Source organism: Podarcis muralis, chromosome 2 (assembly GCF_964188315.1).
Source record: "Podarcis muralis chromosome 2, rPodMur119.hap1.1, whole genome shotgun sequence".
Taxonomy (NCBI): domain Eukaryota; kingdom Metazoa; phylum Chordata; class Lepidosauria; order Squamata; family Lacertidae; genus Podarcis; species Podarcis muralis.
Window position 1 is genome coordinate 118,997,922 of NC_135656.1, and position 18,816 is coordinate 119,016,737.

General features: G+C 47.7%; 1 protein-coding gene and 1 non-coding gene across 2 annotated transcripts; one reads left to right on the forward strand and one right to left on the reverse strand.

The window, feature by feature from the left end:
* Window positions 1–3,107: 3,107 nt before the first annotated feature.
* On the forward strand, window positions 3,108–18,186 carry LOC114592487 (uncharacterized). The gene is made up of 6 exons (XM_077923615.1): window positions 3,108–3,308; window positions 5,029–5,968; window positions 10,026–10,587; window positions 11,755–11,878; window positions 13,539–13,624; window positions 14,727–18,186. Exons 1-6 carry the CDS (start codon window positions 3,143–3,145, stop codon window positions 15,534–15,536), a joined length of 2,688 nt encoding a protein of 895 aa, XP_077779741.1. The 5' UTR covers window positions 3,108–3,142; the 3' UTR covers window positions 15,537–18,186.
* Window positions 16,962–17,035, reverse strand: TRNAN-AUU (transfer RNA asparagine (anticodon AUU)). Its single transcript has one exon. It is a non-coding gene; the product is annotated as a tRNA-Asn (tRNA).
* Window positions 18,187–18,816: the final 630 nt, after the last annotated feature.

Consider the following 18,816-nt stretch of genomic DNA (forward strand, 5'->3'; position numbering starts at 1 on the left):
CACGTCAAAGTGCAAGTAGATAACTAGGTACCGCTCCGGCGGGAAGGTAAACGGCGTTTCCGTGCGCGGCTCTGGTTTGCCAGAAGCGGCTTAGTCATGCTGGCTACATGACCCGGAAAAACTGTCTGTGGACAAATGCTGGCTCCCTTAGCCTATAGAGCGAAATGAGCGTCGCATCCCCAGAGTCGTCCGCGACTGGACCTAATGGTCAGGGGTTCCTTTACCTTTACCTATGTATGTCTAACCCAGTGGTGGCCAAACTTGGCCCTCCAGCTGTTTTGGGACTACAATTCCCATCATCCTGTTAGCTAGGGATGATGGGAGTTGTAGTCCCAAAACAGCTGGCAGGCCAAGTTTGGCTATCACTGGTCTAACCCATCTGGGAGGGCAAACCTCAGGTGACATGGTCTCCCAAATTGCCAGCCATCAACTCCAAAGCACCAGCCTGGTCTGATTCTCTCTCTCTCTCTCTCTCTCTCTCTTTTTAAAAATAAATAAATTTTATTAAGGTTTATAGAGGAAAAATACCAAACTTGATATTTTTTCCCTTTAAAAAGAAACAACAAACCAAGACTTTTATATAGATAAAATAAAAACACCAGAAAGGGCTAAGAGAGAAATAGAGAAGGAAAAAGAAAGAAATTTAGAAAATAAAAAATAGAAAAGAAGTTTAAAGAGAAGGTAAAAAAATAAGATTTAGAAAGTAAAGAACTTCCAGTATGTTTGGCTCCCAGTACATTTCCGAGCACAATTCAAAGTGTTGGTGCTGACCTTTAAAGCCCTAAACAGCCTCAACCCAGTATACCTGAAGGAGCGTCTCCACCCCCATTGTGTGTGCCAAGGGCCTTCTGGCGGTTCCCTCACTGTGAGAAGTGAGCTTACAGGGAACCAGGCAGAGGGCCTTCTCAGTAGTGGCACCCGCCCTGTGGAACACCCCCACCAGAAGTCAAAGAGAAAAACAACTACCAAACTTTTAGAAGACATCTGAAGGCAGCCCTGTTTAGGGAAGCTTTTAATGTTTAATAGACAATTGTATTTTAATATTCTGTTGGAAGCCCCCCAGAGTGGCTGGGGAAACCCAGCCAGATGGGCGGGGTATAAATAATAAATTATTATTATTATTATTATTATTATTATTCCTCCAGCTCTTTGCATTGCAGGGCCTGTTTATGGAAGAAGCCACTGACTTCTCCAAGGGGCAGAATGCGGCCCCTGTGGATTCCCGGCCGGGTTTTCTGTCCAAGAGCATGAAGGACAACGAAGACGCCACCTTGCAGGGTAAAGTCGGACAGGATAAGATTTCGGCTTGGCCTCCCTCTCGCCACGATGGCTCCACACACTCCCTCCACTGTCAAAGGGGGTACATTCCCCCAATTTTTTTCTCTCGGGAATTGCAACTGGGGAAAGTACTGGGGGTTAGTTGCAGGCTTCCGCTGAGTATCTGGTGGTGGGCCGCTGTGACAATGTTATGCTGATCCCGATGGACCTTTGACCGGACCTTGCAAGGGCTCCCCTGAGGTTTAATCATGTTTCAGGCGGTTAGGCTGTTGGACCAGGACCTTGGAGACCTGAGTTCGAATCCCCACTCAGCCACGATGGATCGGTCCCTGTTTCTCAGCCTGACCAAACCTCGCAGGGTTGTTGGGGAGAGAAAATGGGGAGTGGGAGAGTTATGTACACAACCTTGAGCTCCTTGGAGGAAAAAGTGGTATATACACATAGAAATAATAAATAAATAAATGAGTCTGTGGTCTGCTTGGATGTTCCCTTGAGCTGGGTGCTAGGCTGAGGGAATTCTGAGTTCAAGCAAATGTTTTCTTTCAACCATTTAAGAATTCATATATCCAAACTTTTTTTTTAAGGGGGGGAAATATTTGCTCCCAACTCTCTAAATAAGATACCCAGAAATGCTGAATAGGAAAATGCAAAATGTCTTAAAAGCCTTTAAAAAATAAAATTAAAATTGAGGGAAATTCTGATTCTGCAGATTGGAATATTGATCTTCAGACAGCCTCAAATTCCATTGGTCTGTAAGGCCTTCCTTACACCTTTTTGCCATTCGCAGGAGAAATGCCAGCATCCCTTCCTTCTGCTGTGGGGGAAGCATCTTCTGGGCAAGTGGATCAGGTAAGACTAATAATAATAATAATAATTATACCCTGTCCACCTGTCTGGGTTTCCCCAGCCACTCTGGGCAGCTCCCAACAGAATATTAAAAACACAATAAAACATCAAACATTTAAAACTTCCCTAAACAGGGCTGCCTTCAGATGTCTTCTAAAAGTCAGATAGTTGCTTATTTCCTTGACATCTGATGGGAAGGTGTTCCACAGGGCGGGTGCCACTACCGAGAAGGCCCTCTGCCTGGTTCCCTGTAACCTCACTTCTCGCAGGGAGGGAACTGCCAGAAGGCCCTCGGCGCTGGACCTCAGTGTCTGGGCAGAACGATGGGGGTGGAGACGCTCCTTTGGGTATACTGGGCCAAGGCCATTTAGGGCATTAAAGATCAGCACCAACACTTTGAAGTTTGTTTGTTTGTTTGTTTGTTTGTTTGTTTCTATACTGCTTTATATTTTTATGAATTTTGCTCGGAAATGTACTGGGAGCCAATGTAGGTCTTTCAGGACTGGCGTTATGTGGTCTCAGCGGCCGCTCCCAGTCACCAGTCTAGCTGCCGCATTCTGGATTAGTTGTAGTTTCCGGGTCACCTTCAAAGGTAGCCCCACGTAGAACGTGTTGCAGTAGTCCATTGCAGTAGTTGTTGTGTTCGGCTGCTGCCTGAGGGTTTACTCCCTTGGATGCCTGAGCACCCACATCATTCCCCATGAAGGGGCTGGGCACCAACAAATTTTGGTGCCAGCGTCATAAACGCTGCATGGCACCGACAGGCCCCAGGCACCCACAGTCACAGAGTCAAGCTGGCAGAAGATGGGCCATCTGGCAGCCTCTTATTATGCCAGATTCCTCCCATAGACCCTCTGAGGACTCAGCGGAAGTGTGCTTTCGGCTCATTTTCAGCAGAGGCAGGCCTGTTGCATGAAGCAGGAGGGGACGTTTTCGTTTCCCCCCTTCTCCCGTGCATGCCTCATGCTTTGTTAGATCTTGAGATGACCCTGAGGCTGCTTAGCCAGGGGGCAGGACTATGTGCATTAACTGCGAGAGGTTTTGTTTTATTTTTGCATTCCAGATATCCTTCGAAGAGGTGGCTGTGAATTTCACTGAGGAGGAGTGGGCCCTACTGGATCTGGGACAAAGAGCCCTGCACAGCGAAGTCATGGCTGAGAATTGTGGGATCGTGGCCTCTCTGGGTAAGGCTGTGAAATAAAAAATTTAAGGTCTTATATATATGTATGTTGTTGTTTAGTTGTTTAGTCGTTTAGTCGTGTCCGACTCTTCGTGACCCCATGGACCAGAGCACGCCAGGCCCTCCTGTCTTCCACTGCCTCCAACAGTTTGGTCAAACTCATGTTCATAGCTTCAAGAACACTGTCCCACCATCTCGTCCTCTGTCCTCCCCTTCTCCTTGTGCCCTCCATCTTTCCCAACATCAGGGTCTTTTCCAGGGAGTCTTCTCTTCTCATGAGGTGGCCAAAGTATTGGAGCCTCAGCTTCAGGATCTGTCCTTCCAGTGAGCACTCAGGGCTGATTTCCTTCAGAATGGAGAGGTTTGATTTCCTTAAGAATGGATAGGTTATATATGTATATAAAAGATAATAATAATAATAATAATAATAATAATAATAATAATAAAAAATTTTATTTATATCCCGCCCTCCCCAGCCGAAGCCGGGCTCAGGGCGGCTAACAACAATCAAATAATCAAACATATTGATTATATGCATATATTATATGCATATATATTGATTATAACTGCATATATAAACCACATGTCTGAAACCCCACAGAAAAAGTCCTGAAACCATGGGGTGGGGATGTAAATTTGTACAATTTTTGGTCCCAAGGGTGTATAAAGAGATCACAGAAACCACTGGGTTAAAGCTGACCAAAAGTCCAGAGGTAGCATCATTATCAATTTACGATGGGGTGGAAAGTTCGCAGGCCATGAAGGACTTGCTCACAAATTTATTGACAGCTGCACGAATTATTGTAGCTAGGAAGTGGAAGGGGTGAGCAGGATATAAAATGGAAGAATTGTATAAAGAGGTGTGGGATATAGCTATTAACGATGAATGAAAACGTGCCATTAAGGTAAGATGGGAAATATGCAGGAGAAATGATTTCGAGAAGATACGGAGGGTGTTTGTAGAATTTGTACTGTTAAAACGGAAAGGGGTCTAACCATTGCAAGAGTTGAAATTTTGGGAGGTTGGATGGTTACAATGGAATGGTCTCGGTGATGGGGTGCACATTTTAATTCTTATCTATTTATGATGATTATTTTGTCAAAATATAATAATAATAACAACAACAACAACCACCACCACCACCAATCTGATCATGGGCAGGAATTCCCTTTGTGGAAGTCAGTATGCCAAATTCCCTGTAAGGATCATAGATTTGTAATGTTGGAAGGGACCCTGAGGGTCATCTAGTCCAACCCCCTTGTAATGCAGGAATCTTTTGCCCAACATGGGGCTCGAACCCATGACTCTGAAATTAAGAGTCTCCTGCTCTTCCAAGGGTGTAGTAATGCGTTACAGAAAGAAATCCAAAGATTCTTTCAGAGCTTTCCCTCTGTATAGAAAAAAAGGAACAGTGGTACCTCGGGTTAAGTACTTAATTCGTTCCGGAGGTCTGTTCTTAACCTAAAACTGTTCTTAACCTGAGGTAGCACTTTAGCTAATGGGGCCTCCCACTGCCACCGCACGATTTCTGTTCTCATCCTGAAGCAAAGTTCTTAACCCAAGGTAATATCTCTGGGTTAGCAGAGCCTGTAACCTGAAGCGTATGTAACCCGAGGTACCACTGTATTGTCGAATTAACCGATGCGGTGGGGGAAACTGTCTAAATGCTTTGGGTGTGGAAAGAGCTTCCGTGTGAAAATAACACCTTGTTCTCATCTAACAGCCCACACTGGGGAGAAACCATATAAATGCCTGGAGTGCGGAAAAACCTTCAACCACCAAAGAAACCTCACTTCCCATCATCGAATGCACACAGGGGAGAAACCCCACAAATGCTTGGAATGTGGGAAGAGCTTTTGTGACAAGAGAACCTTAATAGACCATCAAGGAAACCACACAGGGGAGAAACCCTATACATGCTTGGAGTGCGGGAAAAGATTTAACTGGAAGAGGAGCTTCACTGTCCATCAGAGAAATCACGTGGGAGGGAAACCCTACACATGCCCGGAGTGTGGAAAAATATTCATGTGGAAGAAAAGCCTCACTATCCATCAGCGATCTCACACGGGGGAGAAGCCCTATAAATGCCTGCAGTGCGGGAAAAGCTTCACGCAGAAGGGGCACTTCATTGCTCATCAGAGATCTCACACCGGGGAGAAGCCCTGCAAATGCCTGCAGTGCGGGAAAAGCTTCACGCAGACAACACACCTCACCACACATCAGAGATCCCACACGGGGATAAAGCCATATAGCTGCTCAGAGTGCGGGAAAAGCTTCAGTGCAAAGGCAACTCTCCGTTCCCATCAGAGATCCCACACGGGAGAGAAGCCCTATAAGTGCATGGAGTGCGGGAAAAGCTTCAGCGTCCTCTCGAACCTTCGAAGGCACGAAAGGATGCACTGCGGGGAGGAGCCGTACAAATGCTTCGAGTGCGGGAAGAGCTTCGGCGATGGGGCGAGTCTGGCTGACCACCAGGGACGTCACACGGGGCAGAAACCATATCCGTGCCCAGAGTGTGGGAAAAGCTTCACGCAGAAGAAAAGTCTCGCTGTGCATCAAATGGGTCACGCGGGAGAAAAGCCGTACAAATGCCGGCAGTGTGAGAAAAGCTACAATTACAGGAAAAACCTCACCGACCACCAGCGACATCATACGGGAGAATAACAGGAACACACGGAGCTTATAGGAAAAATTTTGTCATCCAAAGGCAAGCCTCACTGCACATCAGAGAACCCACACAGGGTGGCTTAGGAGTCAACTCCTAATAATAAATAATAATTTTTTATTTATACCCCGCCCTTCCCGGTTCAGAAAACTGGGCTCAGGGTGGCTAACAACAAATTTAAAAAGCTTAATTGATGCAACAAAAAACAGCATAAAATACAGTATAAAACAGGAATAACCATAAATTCAGAATTCAAAAATCAATTTAGGGGGGAAATCCATCCAATATACACCAGGGCTAGCTGGCTAAAGTTGTCCTATTTGGGCCAGCGAGGAGACCAGGGGAGAATTAGCTGTGGGATCCCAGAGCGGGTAATCTTCATAAAAAGGGGAGGGGGATGGAAGGAAGGGGAATAAAAGATCAGGCTGAATTCAAATTAAAGGCCAGGCGGAATAGCTCTCTTACAGGCCCAATGGAAGGAGGTTAAATCCTGAAGGGCCCTAGTCTCATGGGACAGAGCATTCCACCAGGTCGGAGCCATCACTGAGAAGGCCCTGACCCTGGTGGAGGAGAATCTGGCTTCCTTAGGACCTAGGAGCTGAGGCCCCTTTGCCCCCCCATAAAATATTTGAGGGGGCTGCCCCCCCTAAGTTGATGGGCATTGCCATTCAAATGTGTGTGTGCACTGTCTTGTGATCGATTATGTGGTGCGTAGCTTACCTGGGGCCCCTGAAGATTTTATTAGAGTTGGCAAACAGCTGCAGTGTGGAAACCTTCGAAGGCCAGGAGCGTAGAATGAATTTCAGCCCCCCCCCCCCAATAATCCTTGGCTCTGTTTCCGAGTGACTGACTGTGGACGTACTGAATCTTGGTCCTGATATCTAGAATGTTGAAGTGTGTGTTTTCAACTTTTTTTAGTTTATCACTAATTTTAATTATTTTAACATTTGTTTCAAAGGGGTTTTTTTTAACCGCTTTTCTCAATACAATCGTACCTCGGAAGTCAAATGGAATCTGTTCTGGAAGTCCGTTCAACTTCCAAAACATTCGGGAACCAAGGCGCAGTGTCCAATTGGCTGCAGGAAGCTCCTGCAGCCAATCGGAAGCTGTGGAAGCCCTGTCAGACGTTCAGGTTCCAAAGAACGTTCACAAACCGGAACAGTAACTTCCAGGTTTGCAGCCAAAACATTCATCTCACAAGGCCTTCAGGATCCGAGGTACGACTGTAATGTTATAGCTTCATTCTTTTCTCTCTCTCTCTATTTTTTTTAATTTTCTGTTTTACAATTTAAAATACTCATTTAAACAGCCTTAAAATATCAATGACTTCCCTTCCTCTCTTTCTATGGTTCATTTTGCCTATCATAAATCCCTGCATATTTTACATAAACTAAACCATTCAGTATTCCATTATTGCATCCATCAAAACTTATTTACACTATTGAATTTATCTTAATGCTGCCAACATTTTCAAGTGTACACAATTCCCCGCCCCCCATACATTCAATAAACATTTTACAATCTTCTCTAAACATATGTTCTTCTTGTTCTCTTATTCTAGATGTTAAGTCTGAAAGCTGCACATATTCTTTCAGCTTAAGTTGCCACTCTTCTTTGGTTGGAACCTCGCTCGTTTTCCATTTTTCGGCTAATGAAACACGGGCCGTAGTAGTAGCATACATAAATAACCTTTTTTGACACCTGGGAATTTCCATCTGAAATTCCTTCACTCTTTTACAGTCAAGCGGTATATAAATTTTATGAAACAAAAAATAAACTTGCTGAAACTGAGCTAGTTCTTGCTGTGAACCCCAGTGTCAGCATTCTTGATTGTAAACGTTTTAGGGCAGAGACCCTTTTTCTTCTCTCCCTCTCTCTCTCTCTTAAACTGTCCCAGAGATAGGGATGCTGTGGCCCTTCAGGTCTTTTGGAATGTCTTTATAAACAACTTGGATAAGGGAATTGAGGGGATGCTCATCAAATTTGCAGATGACACCAAATTGGGAGGGGTAGCTAATCTACTGGGAGGGTAGTATTATAGTGTGTGTGTGTGTGTGTGTGTGTGTGTGTGTGTATCTGTCTTCCACTGCCCCCGCAGTTTGGTCAAACTCATGCTGGTAGCTTCGAGAACACTGTCCAACCATCTCGTCCTCTGTCGTCCCCTTCTCCTTGTGCCCTCCATCTTTCCCAGCATCAGGGTCTTCTCCAGGGAGTCTTCTCTTCTCATGGGGTGGCCAAAGTATTGGAGCCTCAGCTTCAGGATCTGTCCTTCCAGTGAGCACTCAGGGCTGATTTCCTTCAGAATGGAGGGGTTTGATCTTCTTGCAGTCCATGGGACTCTCAAGAGTCTCCTCCAGCACCATAATTCAAAAGCATCAATTCTTCCGCGATCAGCCTTCTTTATGGTCCAGCTCTCACTTCCATACATCACTACTGGGAAAACCATAGCTGTAGCTATACAGACCTTTGTTGGCAAGGTGATGTCTCTGCAAGGGTTAAATGCACCGATGCTTGGAGGCAGCTTCCTAGAGAGGAAGGAAGTTGGCGGGAGGAGGCTCTTGGTCCTCCAGAGCGGAACCCCCTCCCCCTCCCGCCTGGCTGCTCCCACCTTGGAGACTGGTGCGCAGGGAAGAAGCTAAAGGGTTGTTTGCTGCTGCGCATTGCTTCGAGCAGGGATAAAGTTTTCCCAGCGCAGTGGAAAGTGTTTCCCTTGGTGTTTCCAGCTTCAGGGCAAGGGGGGGTGTCTGGTGAGCCCCTTCCCCATTTTCCTGGGTGGAAGACCTGCAGAGGCGCAGTGGAGGCTAGAAAGTGGGGCTGGGGCGGGTGGGAAGACCCCTCAGAAGGGTGACTTGGGGAGAAAGGGCTTAAAAGCTGCCTTGCACCGAGTCAGACCAATGGGGCCACCTAATATTGTCGACACTGGCTGGCAGCAGCTCTCCAGGGTTTCAGGCGGGGGGTGGGGGATTGGCATAGAATCATAGAATTGCAGAGTTGGGAGGAAGGAAATGCGTTCTCCCCATATTTAGTTCCCCGCTTGATTTATCCAGCTGCCCCATAGCAGAAGTACTGTCGGAAGGCAGTGTGGTGTAGTGGTGAGAGCAGAGCTTTCCAAATTGTGCCACTCGGCTGCAGTGTGTAGGTGTGTCTTGCGAACGCTTCTCACGTTCCTCCTGGGGCTGGAAAGGGTTTCGTTTAACCTCTGGTTTGCTAGTAAAACTGAATCAATGTGTCGCACAATGATACGTGTCTTAAAAAGTGTGTCTGCGACGTGAAATGTTTGGAATGCTCTGGGTTAGCGTGTCAGACCAGGATAAGGGTTCAAACCCCCCCCCCCACTCCATCATGAAGCTCGCTGGGTGACCTTTGGCAACCCCACAGGGCCGTTGTAGGGATTAACTGAGGGGGGGGACCCATATGCCCCTTGGAGAAAAAGTCGGGATATAAATGCAGTAAATGAGATCTTCTGCTGACCTGCATAAGAAAGATGGTGTGGCCAGCCAGATGGAGATGTCAGTTGCCAACCATGGCATCCAGAGATCTCCACGTGGCCGAAAAGTGCCCAGGGGATTTCTAGCACTGAGGTGGGGGTAGGAAGACATCCCCACAAGGAGAGCGAAGGCACCCTTGGCTAAGAGCAGGGCCAGGGATGTGGGGAAGAAAAGGCAGAGGAGTGCCTGTGAGGAGGGGCTGAGGGAAATAATATTTCCAATAATATTTGTTGAAGACTGGTAAGACAGAAAGCAGGGCTGCCAGACAGTAAGTAATCCACAACCAATTGCAGGCAGAGCCAAATAATTCTAGTTGCGTCCCCATTTGATGCCATTTTAAACGGCCACAGCTTCCCCCAAAGGATTCTGGGAGCAGACATTTGTTAAGAGCTCTTGGGAGATCCCCTATTTCCTCACAGAGCTGCAATTCCCAGAATTCACTGGGAAGGGGGTTGATTCCTGCATTTGCAGGGGGTTGGGCTAGATGACCCTTGGGTCTCTTCAGCTCTACACGTCTATGAATTTTAAGCCCCTCTGGGAACTGTAGCTTTGTAACTCTTAACACAGCAAGAGTTTTCCCCTCACAGACCATCTCTTTCACTTTGCAGGGCTTGGCTTCCTCCCCATCACCACCACATGCGTGGCCAATCTTTGTTGTGAGACAGACTATAGCAGAAGCGACCCTTCAGCCATGTTGGAGCAGGAGCCGAAGTTGCGGGAGCTGGGAGCAACAGGCCCTGAAGCAGGAAGGAGCACCGACGCCGTCGGATGTGGGCGCAGCGGGGAATTCTGGGACGGAAATGTGCGGAAGGTCATAATCAAGGAGGAGACCCTCTGCTCAGATGTGCCGTGCCAGCACTTCAGGGGGTTCTGCTACCAGGAGGCTGAGGGACCCCGGGAGGTGTGCAGCCAACTCCACCACCTTTGCCGCGAGTGGCTGAAGCCAGAGCGACACACCAAGGCTCAGATGCTGGACTTGGTGGTCCTGGAGCAGTTCCTGGCTGTCCTCCCCCCGGAGATGGAGAACTGGGTGAGGAGATGCAGAGCGGAGACCAGTTCCCAGGCGGTAGCCCTGGCTGAAGATTTCCTCCTGAGCCACCAAGAGGATGTGAAGCAGGAACGGCAGCAGGTGAGGTGTTCATACCCCAGGGTCCCAATTCAGGTTTGACCGGCTCCAGACCACCAGACTGGGAATCTGGAACCCGGCCTTGGTCCAGTTCTGCAGCCCTTGTTCCTCTGGGATAAACCATAATCTCCAGATTCCCAGGTGTCATTTTTCTTAAGCAAAGTAAATTCCTAGCATTTTAAGAAACTTGGGCAAAAACATAAACACAATTCTTCCATTTTTTTGGTGAGAAATTAGCCCGCTTCATCCTTAACGGTGTTTTCCTTTCACTGCCCCACACTGGAAAAAATCTGCCCCAGAATTTTTTTTGTGGCCATGTGTATGTGTGTGTGAGAGAGAGAGAGATAGAGAGACACAGAGAGAAACAGAAAGAGAGAAGAGAGCAGGAGAGATGGATTTGGGGTGGGAGGGATGAATATGTGAATCGTGAGAGGTTTGTGTGTGAGAGACCATGAGAATGGTGTGGTCACCTTGTAAAAAGGTAAAAGGTAAAGGACCCCTGGACAGTTAAGTCCAGTCAAAGGTAAGTGGCCTAAACCACTGAGCCTCTTGGGCAGGGGCAGCAAACTTTTTCAGCAGGGGGCCAGTCCACTGCCCCTCAGACCTTGTGGGGGGCCGGACTATATTTGGGGAGCAGGCATGAACAAATTCCTATGCCCACAAATAACCTAGAGATGCATTTTAAATAAAAGGGCACATTCTACTCATGTAAAAACACGCTGATTCCCAGAGCGTCTGCGGGCCGGATTGAGAAGGTGATTGGACTGGATCCGGCCCCCGGGCCTTAGGTTGCCTACCCATGCTCTTGGGCTTGCCGATCGGAAGCCTGGCAGTTCAAATCCCCGTGACGGGGTGAGCTCCCGTTGCTCTGTCCCAGCTCCTGCCAACCTAGTAGTTCGAAAGCACTCCAAAAGTGCAAGTAGATAAATAGGTGCCACTGCGTCAAGAAGGTTAGCGGTGTTTCTGTGTGCTCTGGCTTCCATCACAGCGTTTCATTGCGCCAGAAGTGCTTTAGCCATGCGGCTGCATGACCCAGAAAGCTGTCTGTGGACAATCGCCGTGACACTGGAAAAACCAACCACCGCTTTTTAACGGAATGGCCCTCAGATGCCTTTTCTAATCCACACTCACACATCTGTATTGTAACCCTACCCGGTCTTTGTATTTCAGGGCCTGTTTGCGGAAGAAGCCACTGACTTCTCCGAGGTACAGAATGCGGCCCCAGTGGACTCTCGGCAGAGGTTTCTGTCCAAGTTGATTAAACAGGAGGAGGACGAAGGCGCCACTTTGCGGAGTAAGGGCTAACAGGATAAAATATCAGCTTGGTCTCCCTCTCGCCACGACGGCTCCATGCTCTCGCTCCACAATCTGAGGCAGTACATTCCACTGAATAACAATTATTGGGGATCGCAAGCGGAGAGGGTGCTGTTGTGCTTAGTTTCTGCTTGCGGGGGCGCTTCCTGTAGGTATCTGGTTAGCCACCTTGAGAACAGGATTTTGGGCCAGAGCAGACCAACACATTTCACTAGACACACGTTAGTAATTTGTTGCTGTTGTTGTTTTTAAAATAGTTTTTATTTGATTTTACAAGTTAAGAAAATAATATCAATACAACCATACACATCCACATTTACAGGTTCCTCCAAATCTCCAGACTTTCCACCTCCCCTTCATTGGTCCTTTTCTACTGCATCTTTACCAATAATCTATATTTTATATAATTCCATTGTCTCCCTAGTACTTGCTACACTACAAGTGTTATTACAATCCTGCTAATATTTTCATCAGCTTACAGTGGTCTCCAAGATAACTTATTAATGTTCCCCATTCTTTTTTAAAGTTTTGGTCTCCTTGGTTTCTGAGCTTTCCAGTCAGTTTTGCCATTTTGGCACAGTCCAAAAGTTTAATTTGCCATTCTTCTCTGGTAGGAACTTAATCTTCTTTCCATCTCTGGGCTAGTAGCATCCGTGCGGCTGTTGTCACATACATAAAAAAGTCTTTTCTGCTCCCTTGGAATATCAGCACCTATAATTCCTAATTTAAAAAAACTTCTGGGTTTAAAAAAAAAAATTTGAACATTTGTTTCATCTCATTACTGTATTTTTCGCACCATAGGGCACAACTGACCATAGGGCGCACCTAGTTTTCAGAGGGGGAAATCAAGCAAAAAAATATGATCCCCCCCCCAGCTCTGGGAGCAGCAGACAGGCTGCAGGCAGCCTGTGCGCTTCTCCCAGACCTTCTCCCTGCTATTGCAGGAGGTGGGGGAATTCCACCTCCCTCAAAACCAGCAGAAGCCACACGCTCTTTAAAAGGGCTGCACGGCTTCTCCTGGCTTTTCTGGGAGGTTGGGGGATTCCCTCACCTCTTGCAAAAGCCCGCAGAAGCCACGCAACCCCTTTAAAGAGCGTGCGGCTTCTCCTGGCTTTTCTGGGAGGTGGGGGATTCCCTCACCTCTTGCAAAAGCCCGCAGAAGCCACGCAACCCCTTTAAAGAGTGCACGGCTTCTCCTGGATTTTTGGGGAGGTGGGGGATTCCCTCACCTCTCGCAAAAGCCCGCAGAAGCCACACGCTCTTTAAAGGGGTTGCATGGCTCCTGTGGGCTTTTCTACGAGGTGGGAGAAGGGACTGATGCGGCCAGTCAGTCCCTTCTCCCTCCTGGGGAAAAGCCCGCAAGAGCGCACGGAGTTTGTGTGCGGCTCTTGGGGGCTTTTCCTGCCTGCCTCCCCCCTGCATTCACTCCATAGGACGCACACACATTTTCCCTTGCTTTTAAGGAGGGGGAAAGTGCGTCCTATAGAGCGAAAAATACGGTATATATCATTTCCCAGAATGCTTTTATAACCTTACAAGACCACCACATGTGATCAAAGTTGCCTTCTTTTTCTTTACATTTCCAACAGCTATTTGTTAGTAATTTCTTGATCATCCTTATATCTTTGTACTCCTCATAGGAGATGTGCCAAGTATGCCAGTTATATGTTCTACCTCATCTCTCCCTTCCGGTCCATTGGAAATGGTTTCTAGGCAACCGGATCAGGTAAGAGGCGGGATCTCTGGAGTGACAGCCCTGGGATTCTCTGGCTTCCTCTGCCTGCTGCCCATCTCCCTCTTCCTGAAAGAATCTGCGTCTTTCCCTTTCCATCTGTCAGAGGTGCCCACTGCAATGCCACTCCCTAAAGGCCCAATTCCCCCATTATTCCCCTGGAGGAATCAGCTTTTGGACCATGCTTAGCAGGGGCAGAACTGTCAAGGGACTCATACAAAGAGTTAATGCTTTGCTTAGTGTTTTATTTATTAAATTTATATAGTGCCCTGCATCCAAAGTTCTCTGGGCGGTTCACAAAAGAAAACTTTCTTATCTATTCACAGCTGCCTTGTATCTTTGTACTTTTGTCCTTCCAGGCTGCGACACCTTATCGTTTAAAACTTTTGATTATTTCCCCCCTGTTCTTACATTTGCCCTTTTGTTGTTGTTAATAAAATAAACGTTATTACTAATCATTTGAAAAAAGAAATTGGAAAAACCTCGCACCAAACCCTGGTTCATGCTAACCATACTTTAGAAACCAAGCTATGATTCGATACAGGCTAACCGTGGTCCAGAGCAGTGGTTCCCAACCTTTTTTTTGGCCATGCCCCACCTAAGAATCTCTAAAATCCTGATCCGCCCCCCTGTGACATACAATTCTTATTACAGTGGTACCTCGGGTTAAGAACTTAATTTGTTCTGGAGGTCCGTTCTTAACCTGAAACTGTTCTTCACCACTTTAGCTAATGGGGCCTCCTGCTGCCGCCGCGCCGCTACAGCACAATTTCTGTTCTCACCCTGAAGCAAAGTTCTAACCCGAGGTACTATTTCTGGTCTGTAACCTGAAGCATCTGTAACCCGGGGTACAACTGTATTCAAAAGGTGAACTCCTATTCATGTGGAGGAAGGCTAAAAGCCCATTAACTGTTAATAACTCATTCTCAAATTGCCCCCCTTAAAAATCAAATCGCCCCCCTGTGGGAGGTGTGCCCCACATTGGGAACCACAGGTCTAGAGAGTTGCATTAACTGTTCAGAGAATAAGAACTGTTGCATTCTCTCTCTCTCTCTCTCTCTCTCTTTGTTTTCCTTCCTTCCTTCCTTCTTTTCAGGTTTCCTTTGAGGAAGTGCCTGTACATTTCACCGAAAAGGAGCGTGCCCTGCTGCATCCAGGCAAAATCACCGTGCACTGCAAAGAATCCATGGCTGAGAATTCTGGGGTTGTGGCCTCTCAACATCAGTGCCCGAAAATCTCCAGCAGGAAGAGGACTTTAACTGACCACCACCAAGGAAATCACACAGGGAAGAAACCGTACACCTGCCTGGAGTGCGGGAAAAGCTTCACGCGCAAGAGGAGCCTCACCATCCACCAGAGAAATCACACAGGGGAAAAGCTGTACAACTGCTTGGAGTGCGGAAAGGGCTTCACGCAGAAGGGGCACTTCATTACGCACCAGAGATCTCACACGGGGGAGAAGCCCTTCCAATGCCTGGAGTGTGGGAAAAGCTTCGCGCAGAAGGGGCACTTCACGGCCCATCGAAGATCCCACACAGGGGAAAAGCCGTACACGTGCCCCGAGTGCGGGAAGAGCTTCACGCAGACGACGCACCTCTCCACACACCTGAGATCTCACACAGGGGTAAAACCGTACACTTGCTTGGAGTGCGGGAAAAGCTTCAGCGTCAAGGCGACGCTTCGATCCCACCAGAGATCTCACACGGGAGAGAAGCCCTACAAATGCCCGGTGTGCGGGAAAAGCTTCAGCATGCTTGCAAACCTTAGGAGACACGAGAGAATCCACGCCGGGGTGAAGCCGTACAAATGCTTTGAGTGCGGGAGGAGCTTCTGTAAGAAGGCCAGCCTAACTGACCATCAAGTAAGTCACGCAAAGGAAGAACAAGTGGTGTACAAATTCTTTTAAATAAAACGAAGCTCCACGCCGAGAGGGGAAAGCTTTGTGCAGAAGAAAACCCTTGCCATACGTCGGATGAGTCGCACAAGGGGGAAAGCCACATAAATGCCGGCTATTTGGAAAAAGTATAATTACAGGCAGTGCATCGCTCCTCAATGATGAATCAACACAATGTAGAAAGAGCCCAAATGCACAGAGTGTGGAAAAAGCTTTTCTTGGAAGACGAGCCTCACTGCACATCAGAGAATCCACCTTAGAAAGTCAAGAGGGTAGAATGACCTTCAGGTCTAATAAGGCCCTTGAATCGGTTTCCAAACGGCTGATGGGGTGAATGAACTGACAGTATGGGGGATACTATTGGCAGGAGTTAGGAACGTAAGAAGGGATTGCCAATGGCCCCTCTAATCTAGCATCCCATTCTACGGTGGACAACTAGATGCCTTGGGGAAACCAGCCAGCAGGATTCGAACACAAGAGCACTCTCCGCTCCTGTGGTCTGTAGCAACTGGCATTCAGAGGCATTCCAGGCTCAGTTCAAAGTGTGGCCGTTGACCTTTTAAAAGGCCGAACAGCCTGGGAAACAATGTATTGCCTCCGTGCCCACGAATGTCATGACACTTTGGGCACGAGCATGAAACATACGAGTCGATTCCTGGCAGGGCGGGTGTCGGGACCGGGTCCACAATAGCTCACTAGGTTACAGTGATGTTAAACCCTTTAGTCAAAGAAACAAAACAGTCTGGGCCTAGTGAGCCACAGCTGCTCTTCCCGGTAGATCTTGCCCCAAGGAGGCCGTTGCAAGGACTGAAGGTTTCTTCCAAGCAATCGGAGACTGCGCCAGCAAGCAGCCTGCCTTTGCTCTCCCCATTTCATACCTCTTCTGGTTCCGGGAGTCAGGGGAGCCTGTCGCAGCAGGAGGGGGAGACTCCTTGGCTTCCTCACAAGCCTGACTCATCTCTCCCTCTTCTCCAGCCTCCGCTTCTGCCTCTAATTCTGGGCTTCTCTCTGCCACAGATTCTCCCTGCTCACTATGCCCTGTTACCTGTTCAGCTTCTGGCACCTCCACTTCCCCATCTTCTCCCTGTGATCATTTACTGTCGCCTTCATTATACACCTTTAGGCACCAGGCAAAAAATGTTCCTTTTTAAACAGGCCTTTGATTGATCTGATTTACATCCTATGCCCCTTTAAAAATTGGGGGGGGGGGCTATTGGGTTGTTTTTGTTTTTATTATGTATTTTGTGGTTTCATATCTTGGTTTTATTCTGTGAACCACCCAGAGACCCCCAGGTATAGGGCAGTATATTAACAACAACAGCAACAACATTGTTAATTAATGGCGAGATGGGGGGATTTGTACCCAGGTTTCCCAGTCCCTGGTCACAGAATTGTAGAATTGTAAGGGACTCAAGGGTTATCGATGCAGGAATCCTTTGCCTGAGGAGGGACTCGAACCCTCAACCCTGAGATTAATAGCCTCATGCTCTACCAGCCGAGCTATCCCAGACCAATGGGTCTGAGTTGGTACAAGGCGGCTTCCTAAACTCCTAAGACCAGGTGCCCCTAATCCATTTTTTGTAAGGGAAGGACCTGGCTGAGAGAGATGGCACTGTGTCATTCAGTCCCGCTCCGCAGGGTTTCCAGCAGGGGACAGTTCTACCTCGATCCGAAGATGCCATCTGGGGCTGAACCCAAGTCTTTCTGCAGGCAACGCAACTGCTCTGTGTTAAGTTGTGGGTGAACATATCAGATGACACAGCGATTCTTCAAACAGCTCTTGTTTATTCACAGGCCAGAACAGAACTGAACTGAAGGGTTCAGCCAGCCTGCTTATATAGAGCTCCACTACAATGCAACTGTAACAACTTTCTGTAACTATCCAATCACTGAATGTCACTTTCCATCCCTTATTTGCATAACTATCTACAGTATCCCCCTGCTGGCCCAGGGTGAGAACTTCAGTACATAACACTCTGCCTCCGAGATGTGGTCCCTGCCCTTAGAGATGAAATAGGATTTCGGTCGCAGAGGTTGAATGGCCATCTGTCATGGATGCTTTAGCTGAGATTCCTGCATTGAAGTGGGTTGGACTAGATGACCCTGGGACCCCTTCCCACTCTTAAGATTCTATGAAGTGCTGCTTAAATAGGAAGAAAGGAAGCCGTTTTCTGCCATTGCTCCACTCACCTCACTATTGCCTGCACGGCTGCCAAGCAGATGTTCCGCCACTGAGCTGCGTGGCCCCTTGTAGATAACGTAAGGTGCCAGTCCTCATTGAGGAAGAGCTGCTTAAGCAGGAACAAAGGCTCAGGTTAGTGAGAACCATGGTGCTGATAATGCCAAGGTCGTGGGTTCAATCCCCAATATGGGCCAACTGGAAATTCCTGCATTGCAGGGGGTTGGACTAGATGACTCTGGGGGTCCCTTCCCACAAATAGCTTCTACAATCCCTTTTTGCATGCAAAGCAGCCCTTCCCTGCTGACCCACACATAGGAGCCAAGTCCTAGGGGCTGAGGGGTCCCCCCCAATAAAATATTTGAGGGGGCTGTCCCCCTAAGTTGATGGGCACTGCCAGTGCTTTTTTGTTCTAAAAAAACATCTAGGGGTACTCTCATTTTGACTCAAGAAAATCACCGTGTTATAGTTCAAATCGGGGGAAATAAATACAGTAAATGGACCAAAGTCGCCATCGTCTTCTTCTTTGGCAATCGCTCATAGCCAAGTAAGATTGTCTTCCATAAATATGGTTTTGATAATGAGTCCGTAAGTGACTGTGGAGGCTAATTCTGGATCCACACGTCCTTCCACAGTGGGGACATTGGTATCTGGGCAGGAGTTGATCATGGTGAGTGTTTGCCAAGCGTCCCTTCCTCTTAGCACGCTTCTCCCTTGCGTTCTGAGTTCGAGTGCCTTCAAAGTCCATGACAGCTTTCGTAAAGGCTGTTCTCCAACTGGAGCGCTCGCAGGCCAGTGTTTCCCAGTTGTCAGTGTTTATACTACATTTTTTAAAGATTTGCCTTGAGAGAGTATTTAAACCTCTTTTGTTGACCACCAGCATTACGCTTTCCATTTTTAAGTTCAGAATAGAGTACAGTGGTACCTCGGGTTACATACACTTCAGGTTACATACGCTTCAGGTTACAGACTCCGCTAACCCAGAAATATTACCTGAGGTTAAGAACTTTGCTTCAGGATGAGAACAGAAATTGTGCTCCAGCGGTGCGGCAGCAGCAGGAGGCACCATTAGCTAAAGTGGTGCTTCAGGTTAAGAACAGTTTCAGGTTAAGA

Coding starts and splice junctions, on each gene's coding strand:
- LOC114592487 (XM_077923615.1), top strand. CDS start 3,143: ATGTGCATTAACTGCGAGAGGTTTTGTTTTATTTTTGCATTCCAGATA. Junction 5,969..10,025: donor CGACATCATACGGGAGAATA/ACAGGAACACAC, acceptor CTCTTAACACAG/CAAGAGTTTTCCCCTCACAG. Junction 10,588..11,754: donor TGAAGCAGGAACGGCAGCAG/GTGAGGTGTTCA, acceptor TTTGTATTTCAG/GGCCTGTTTGCGGAAGAAGC.